At 37.4% G+C, this 9,072-nt stretch overlaps 1 protein-coding gene across 1 annotated transcript in view; it reads right to left on the bottom strand.

The window, feature by feature from the left end:
- LOC108514057 (leucine-rich repeat-containing protein 7-like) overlaps positions 1 to 9,072 on the bottom strand; it is a 490,227-nt gene that overhangs the window by 199,915 nt on the left and 281,240 nt on the right. Inside the window, exon 5 of the mRNA XM_017850082.1 lies at positions 1,657 to 1,735. Coding sequence (XP_017705571.1) covers positions 1,657 to 1,735 — 79 coding nt within the window. The remainder of the gene's footprint in view (positions 1 to 1,656; positions 1,736 to 9,072) is intronic.

Below are 9,072 nucleotides of genomic sequence, written 5' to 3' on the forward strand. Positions count from 1 at the left end.
AATTTGATAAACAATTTATAATGACTTTTCATAATTTTTGTGAATTCCAAAACTGTTTAATGTTTATAGTGTTATGCATTTTGCTGAAATAGGTCATATTTATTTATCTTTTAAAAAGTTAAACATATGAAGGGAATTAGACATATCCAATAAACCCATAGACTTGAAATTTCTCGGAGATGTAATTTATCATCTGGCTTCCACTCCCAAAGACCTACTATGATTCCTAAATAAGATGAGCAATTAGAATTAAATAATTAGGGGAAAAAAAGCAATTTATTGTCAATACTGAATTGTTTTGACTTAATTCAGGGACATGGTTGTAGTCCTGGTGGGAGAAATTAATAACATCTATTTCATTGAGATGTTGAAAAAATTGCTTTTTTGGTCTAAGAGTTTTGGGAAAAGCTTTTTAGGGTTTTGTTTTCTCCTTTTTTCCCTCCCTATCTACTTCTCGGGAAGAAAACTGTAATTTTAACACAAAGGCCTCAGATTATTTCACAAACCATTCACTGTAAAGATCTCCACCTAAACTTTGATCTCATTCTTTTACATTCTATTCCACTCCTCACCTTGTCTAGAGCCTCTTTCCATCATCCATAGAGAACCACTTTCACTATTCCCTCTCCTCAACTCTACTGGTATACAATTTCCCATCAACTTCCCTTTGACAAATTTATTTATGTCTTCTTCTAAAAACACTCCATCCATTAAATGTCTTTCCAATGGGCTTCAGTTTCCCCCAGTCTCCTACACTTCATCAGACAAAATATTGAGGAATTTTTTTCAAATCCTACTGTCAGCTTTGTATAACTAAAATGCCAGTCTTACTCTGAAGCTCATTTTTTGCAGCCCAATACCACTGACTTGTTTCAACCTCTTCTAAATATTACAACTGTCAGTAACCTCTCTAGATTTTATTTCTACTTCCATTATTAAGTGACTTTAACATTCAGGTTCATGACTCCTCCAATCAATTTGTTTTATTGCTTCCTGACCTACTTCATTCCACAGACTTCTGTCACTACAGCATATGCTCAGTTCACCAACATGGTCACTTTCTGGGTATCATTTTTCTACAGCATTTCTTAATTAACAGATCTTGGTCTATAAATACCCATTTTCTGATCACAGCATCTCTATCATCCAGGCCTTCCATTTTCCTGTCCTCCTAGGGTTATCTCTTTACTCTTGCTGCAATCTCTGGTATACAAGTACTTTCTATTTCTGGTCATACTTAATTCCCTTGGACTACATGACAGGTTATTTTTATGCACTTATCCTTACCTTAAACTCTGCACTATCTTGAACTTCTGCCAGGCCCTTTATGCTAGTTTTCCACCATGACCATTACTAATAACCGTTTTATTAGTTTCAACTCGTATCTATGGAATGCTACCTGAGAGCTGTGGAAAATGGTGAAAAAGTTTGCTTCAAAGTAACACCATCTTTTGCCAATTGGGTCTCCCTTGCTACTCAGCAATGTTTTTAATCATCTTTTGTCAAACTATTCTGATTAATTTTTCCCATCATTCTATTAAATGTTATGTCAATGTTACATTTCAGTTTAAGTTATGATGTGCATTTCATCTATCTTGGTACATTATTATACAATGGAAACATAAAAATAAATAAAATGTAATCACTCATACTCACTTAGAAATGGGATTGACACTGGCTTCAATAATTGTTAAACACTTACAGCACTTTATGTTTTCTGGAAATTCTTGTACACCTAAAATGTGAAAAAAACAAAGTACATGAAAATGTTCCAACAAATATTCTTTAAACTATAGTTCTAATATTTAGATAATTATTAAACTATGAGTCAGTATATGGTATAAACACCATTTAGAATAACCATTTAAGTAGAAATAAAAACTTAATAACATATCAATATTATTAATCATATATACATTATTTTAATAAAAGTTGAATGTTAAATAATATTTTATAATAAAAGTTTAAAATTGATTAAAGATTGAGGACAATTGTGTATTTGACCTAAGATAAAACTTTGATCTTTAGTAACCTAAAGAAATAAAAATAGCTTAAGTTATTAAGTTATAGTGCCACTACTGAGAGAAGGGAAAACAAGTAGATGTAAAGAAAACAGAAGATAAAATCTTTACTTCCAATCATCATTTTATAAGGCTAGGAAGGTTGAACATATACATGTGAAAAATACTTAAGAACACACCCAAAACTGATAGATATTCCCAAACTAATATTGGGCTCTGCTAAATTTTATACAATTCTTTTTTTGGTGGCCATACAGAGTGTAGCTCTGCATCTGCCTGAAAGTGTGAAGAGACAAGCAGCTTTCCTTGGGTCCTCCCTGGAGTCTCTGAGGTAGCCAGCCTGGCTGATTGCCCTTGGAGATTTGCTCATCTGCTGTCACAGCTGTGCTACTGGCTGTGTGACAGAAAACACAGATTTTCTATGAAACTGAAAATGCAAAAGCTGCAAACCTAATCCATAAATGTGAGGGTTAGAGGAATAGAAGATGTGGGGGACATTTCAATCAATTGACAGAAAAGGATCAATGTAGCAGGCCCCGCGAAAGTTACAAGGGAAGAAGCTATATGAAGCTGTTGTGATATGATATGCCTGCAGTACCACTTTCTCTCAATTTCTGAAATTATTATTAAGGATGTAAAAATTTTCAAACTGACCTTTCCCAGTACTTCATATCTGATGGAAGGATAAGGAATAGTTTCTGGCAGGATGTAATTGAACTTTTTGATGATGGATGCTCAAGAAACAAAAGATTCCACCTTTCTAGATTCCATTCATCTAGACTACCATGTCTGCAGGACTTCAAAGCCCTTGAAGCAGCAGGAGGGTAGTCAAATCCAGAACAGGTCACTTATCCACTGCCAAATAGGGGTACAAAGGGGTACAAAGTGGGGAATTTGTGATATTTCTCACCCCATTTCTCTCCATTTAAAATTTCATGAAATCATGTGGTCCTAAAATTATTACTGAACTGTTCTGACTTCTAAATAAGAGCCTCCAAAAGTTTGGGAGCTCCATTATGTATGAATTTAATGAAAAAGCCTGTTTCTCTTGTTTTTGGAAGGCCAGAACACCTAGAACTTCTTCCATTAAATAGTCACTAAAAAAAGGGCAGCCAGGTCAATAATATAAGTTGTGAATCATTCTTAACATTTTCCTTTAAAAGTCTTTACTTTAAATATCTTCAACCAACAGGAGTATAAATTTCTCCTTTTCTCTGTTTAGCTTTTTCTGTTCACTCTCCAATCTGGGCTCATTGCATGCTGGTATGCATGATGCCTTATCTCCACAGGTCCCTGCCTTAAAATGGTATATCCTTAAATTATGTGTAAACCAGGACATAGAAGCAGAAGTAAATTAAAATATGATTTTAAGAAAAAGATGATGTCTCTTTATCTTCTACTGAAAATGGAATTGCCTACTGTGGTGAAAATGGTGCTATATTATTTATTTAAAATTTTGTATTATATTGTTTACAGTTTAAATTAAAAATAATTCAGAGCAGAGTCTGTTGGCTTAAGATGGAATCCTAGCTATATACCTTCTGGCTGGGTAGCCCTAGGCAAGTCCTTTAAACTCCCAATTCCTTAGTTTCCTACTCTGAAAAATAGTGATTATATGAATGGTTTTATAATAGAGTTGTAGTGAAGATTAAAAGAGATTATACAGAAAAGCAATTGGCACAAAGTGTTGTAATAATGTTATCTATAATTATTAGAAATAAAAAGGAATCGGAGGATGTAAGTCAAAAAAAGAACCAAAAACATACCAAAATGATCTGGCTTCAAGTATAAATATGTAAAATTTATCTACCTTAGAGAACAGAGGAAAAAGAATTAGTGTGCTGAAAGAATATAATATAATATATATACTGTGAATATACACATTATTAATGTGTGTGGATATGTGTGTACACACACACACTTTTTTTTCACACACACACACTTTTAAAACTGATGTTCTTTGAGGACTTAAAAGTGCCAGACATTGTGCCAAGGTTACAGACATAAAAAATGGGATGAAAATGACTTCATGACATTTTTCTTAAATTGATGTTCTAACTCAGAAGAATGATTGAAAGAAAAACTATAGAAGAATCAAAAGATAAATGTGAAGAAGTCTTCTAGAAAATGTGGTAATATTAGGCAAAAAGACAGTAAAGATGAATTTTAATAGTTGAGACATTTTAGTATCCGAGTAATGAAGTTCTAAGAAAAGTAAACTGAGAACACAAAGGACAGAAAATACTAAAGGAACAATTCAAGAATATTTCAGTAATTTCAAACAATGAACGAGTTTATTTCAGATTGGAAAAGCTCACTCATTCAAGGAGTATTGAGGATTAAGAGGGGAGAGAAAAATCAGGTTTCACACAAAGGATCAAGATCTAGATGACATTTGACTTCTCAAAAATATTTGGAATGAGAAAATTATACAGAAATATATCCAACTTCTGAAAGAAAATGATTTTCAACTAAAATCCTATACACCACCAAACTAATATTCCCAAACTATGAAAATGAGTGTGGAATAAAGGTATTTTCAGTGATATAAGCAAGATGGCAGAATAGGAGTTTTCTAACATGACACAGTTTACTGATTTTGGCAACCACCTGCAGATAAGAATATTTTTGTGGGAGCTTGGAAGTCCAGTGGAGAAATTCCACCATATCATTGGAGCAAAGCTGATGAGAATAGACTCATTGAAGAGAGTAAGGAGAATAGTTTCATTTTACCCATTTTGCCCCTCCCTCAAGGTGGCACAGCTCAAGGCCAGGAGAAACTCCTTCAACTCACAATTGTCCTCACAGGGGAAAGTAAAAATGTAATGAGTGAGTATTCCCCAACTGTGCGGGATATTGTCCTAGAGGCCTACTTCTTTCTTGCCCCACTTAGAATACTGAGGGCATCAACAAGGCGGAGTGGCTGGGAGAGGTTAGGAGCTGGGAGGAGAGGTAGGGACTCTCAGCAACCAAGGTTCAAAACTAAACAAAGAGCTGTATATTCTATTATTCTCCAACAGAAAGTTTGCCCATGACCTGTTCGGTATGCCTCACCTGTGGACCACCATAACTGACCCGTAGGTCCTTCCAACAGATTGTGTTTTTCAGCCTCCCCTCTATAACTGTAGCTAGCTCCTTTCATGTGCCTGACAGATAGTCAGTGTGAGCACTTGCAGTTGTCTGGCCAGGATACACAGCCAGCCACCTTGACTTTGTGGGAGTGGGAGAAGGAACATAAACTTGAGCATTTCAGAGCATTGCCTAAAAAAACAAGTGACAGACTCCCAGCACACAGCCTGGCTTTGTGGGACTGAGAAAGGGCGAACAATCTTAAGAAATTCTGCCCAAGAGGAAACAAAATAGGTGGAGCAGGCACATCCATAGCAAAAGTCTGAGAGAGACTCAGAATCCCTGATCTGGCTGACTGGTGAAGGTGTTTCTCTCCTGAAGCAAGTCAGTAAAGACTGAAGGAGGAGACAGCTTCTTCAAACACAAAGACAACAATACAAGACTTCCGGGAATACAAACAAAACAAAACAAGTGAATATGACACCACCAAAATAACAGAATTTTTTTTTTGACAGTCTCACTCTGTTACCAAGGATGGAGTACACTGGAAAAATCTCAGCTCACTGCAACCTCCACCTCCTAGGTTCAAGTGATTCTCCTGCCTCAACCTCCTGAGTAGCCGGGATTACAGATGCCTGCCACCACACCTGGCTTTTTTTTTGTATTTTTAGTAGAGATGGGGTTTCACCATGTTGGCCAGGCTGATCTTGAACTCCTGACCTCAAGTGATTCACCCGTCTCAACCTCCCGAAGTGTTGAGATTACAGGCGTGAGCCACTATGGGAACACACTTTTCTAGTAACCAGACTGAAAGAAATGAAGCTCCATTAATTGCCTAACAAAAACATCAAAATTAATATTTTAAGGAAGCTGAGTAAGTAACTAGAGGGCACAGATGGACAAATCAATAAAATCAGGAAACCAATGAACAAAACAAGAAGTTAAATGAAGAGACAGAAATCACTAAAAAAAAAATCCCAGAAATCCTGGAGCTGAAGAATACAATAAATGAAATGGAAAATGCAATATAGAACTCCACAGCAGACTTGATCAAGCAGGAAAAACGAATGTAAATCAGAGACAGCTCATTCAAAATTATTCAGTCAGAGTAGAAAAATGAAGATAGAATGAAAAGGAATGAAGAAAGCTTATGGGATTTATGGGACACCATCAAAAGAAATAAAATATGGATTACAGAAAACCCAGAATAAGAAGAGAAAGTACATAAAACTTATTTAAAGCAATACATTTATGCAGCCAACAAATTTATGAAAAAATGCTCATCATCACTGGTCACTAGAGAAATGCAAATCAAAACCACAATGAGATACTGTCTCATGCCAGTTAGAATGGTGATCACTAAAATGTCAGGAAACAACAAATGCTGGAGAGGAGAAATAGGAATGCTTTTACACTGTTGGTGGGAGTATAAATTAGTTCAACCATTGTGGAAGACAGTGTGGCAATTCCTTAAGGATCTAGAACTATAAATACCATTTGACCCAGCAATCTCATTACTGGGTATATACCCAAAGGATTATAAATCATGCTAATATAAAGATACATGCACATGTATGTTTATTGCAACACTGTTTACAATAGCAAAGTCTTGGAACCAACCCAAATGTCCATCAATGATAGACTGGATAAAGAAAATGTGGCACATATACACCATGGAATACTATGCATCCATAAAAAAGGATGAGTTTGTGTCCTTTGCAGGGACATGGATGAAGCTGGAAACCATCATTCTCAGCAAACTAACACAAGAATAGAAAACCAAACACTGCATATTCTCACTCATAAGTAGGAGTTGAACAGTAAGAACACATGGACACATGGAGGGGAACATCACACACTGGAGCCTGCTGGGGGGATAGGGAAGGGATAGCATTAGGAGAAACACCTAATGTAGATGACGGGCTGATGGGTGCAGCAAACCACCATGGCACCTGTATACCTATGTAAAAACCTCCATGTTCTACATGTATACCTCAGAAATTAAAGTGTAATCATAATAATAAATAACTATAACATCAAATACTTAAAATGTGTGTGTGCATGAGGTAAGTGTGTGGATCTTTTGTAAGTGGTCAAAGTTACTATCAGCTTAAAATAGTGTTATAACTATAAGATGTTGTAACAGCCTATGTTATAATATAGCCACATGGAAACCACAAAGACCTATAGTAGATACACAGAAGATAAAAAGAAATAATTTAAAACATACACTGTATAAAATTAAATCACAAAGGAAGAGAGCAAAAAGAAAGAACAAAGAAACTATAAAACAATCAGAAAAAATCAAGAAAATGGCAATGATAAGTCCTTATCAATAATTATTTTAAATGTAAATAGGCTAAGTCATCCAATGTAAAGACGTAGAGTTGCTGAATAGATAAAAAAAATGACCCAACTACACGTGCTTGAAACAAACTTTCAGGACTTATGTAGGATGAAACAAAAGGATAGAAATAATATCTCATGCAAATATAAACCAAAAAAGAGCAGGAGTAGCTGTACTTATTTCAGACAAAATAGGCTTTAAGTCAAAAATCTGTCACAAGTGACAAAGAGGGTAATTATATAACAATAAAAGTGTCAATTCAGCAAGAGGATATAATAAAAGTATAGATGCAGCCAATATCAGATAACCTAAATATATTCAGCAAGCATTGACAGACCAAAAGGAGAACTAGAATAAAATATAATAAAACAGTAGGGACGAAAACTAAATCAATGGTCCCAGAGCAAGACAGCTGAAGAGGAGCAGCTCCAGCCTCCAGCTCCCAGTGCAAGTGACACAGAAGACAGATGATTTCTGCATTTTCAACTGAGGTACTGGGTTCATCTCACTGGGGAGTGCTGGACAATTGGTGCTGGTCAGCTGGTGCAGCCCCACCAGCCAGAGCTGAAGCAGGTTGAGCCATTGCCTCACTTGGGAAGCACAAGGGGGAAGGGAATCCCTTTTCCTAGCCAAGGGAAACTGAGACACACAACACCTGGAAAATCGGGTAACTCCCACCCTAATTCTGTGCTTTACCAAGGGTCTTAGCAAACAGCACACCAGGAGATTATATCCCACACCTGGACGGGAGGGTCCCATGCCAACAGAGCCTCCCTCATTGCTAGCACAGCAGTCTGAGATCTGACTGTAAGGCAGCAGCGAGGCTGGGGGAGGGGCGCCTGCCATTGCTGAGGCTTAAGTAGGTAAACAAAGCCTCCAGGAAGCTCGAACTGGGTGGACCCCACTGCAGCTCATGGGGGCCTGCCTGTCTCTGTAGACTCCACCTCTGGGGACAGGGCATAGCTAAACAAAAAGCAGCAGAAACCTCTGCAGATGTAAATGACCCTGTCTGACAGCTTTGAAGAGAGCAGTGGATCTCCCAGCACAGAAGTTGAGATCTGAAAACGGACAGACTGCCTGCTCAAGTGGCTCCCTAACCCCTGAGTAGCCTAACTGGGAGACATGCCCCACTAGGTGCAGACCGACACCTCACACCTCACACGGCAGGGTACACCCCTGAGATGAAGCTTCCAGAACAAGAATCAGATAGCAACACTCGCTGTTCAGCAATATTCTATCTTCTGCAGCCTCCGCTGCTGATACCCAGGCAAACAGGGTCTGGAGTGGACCTCAGCCAATCTCCAACAGACCTACAGCTGAGGGTCCTGACTGTTAGAAGGAAAATTAACAAACAGAAAGGACACCCACACCAAAACCCCATCAGTTCATCACCGTCATCAAAGACCAAAGGCAGATAAAACCACAAAGATGGGAAAAAAGCAGTGCAGAAAAGCTGGAAATTCAAAAAATAAGAGTGCATCTTCCCCTCCAAAGGAACACAGCTCATCGCCAGCAATGGATCAAAGCAGCTGGACGGACAATGACTTTGACAAGTTGAGAGAAGAAGGCTTCAGTCGATCAAATTTCTCAGAGCTAAAGGAGGAACTATGTAACCAGTGCAAAGAAACTAAAAAT

Source organism: Rhinopithecus bieti, unplaced genomic scaffold (genome assembly GCF_001698545.2).
Source record: "Rhinopithecus bieti isolate Rb0 unplaced genomic scaffold, ASM169854v2 scaffold_33245, whole genome shotgun sequence".
In the NCBI taxonomy this organism is placed as follows: Eukaryota; Metazoa; Chordata; class Mammalia; order Primates; family Cercopithecidae; genus Rhinopithecus; species Rhinopithecus bieti.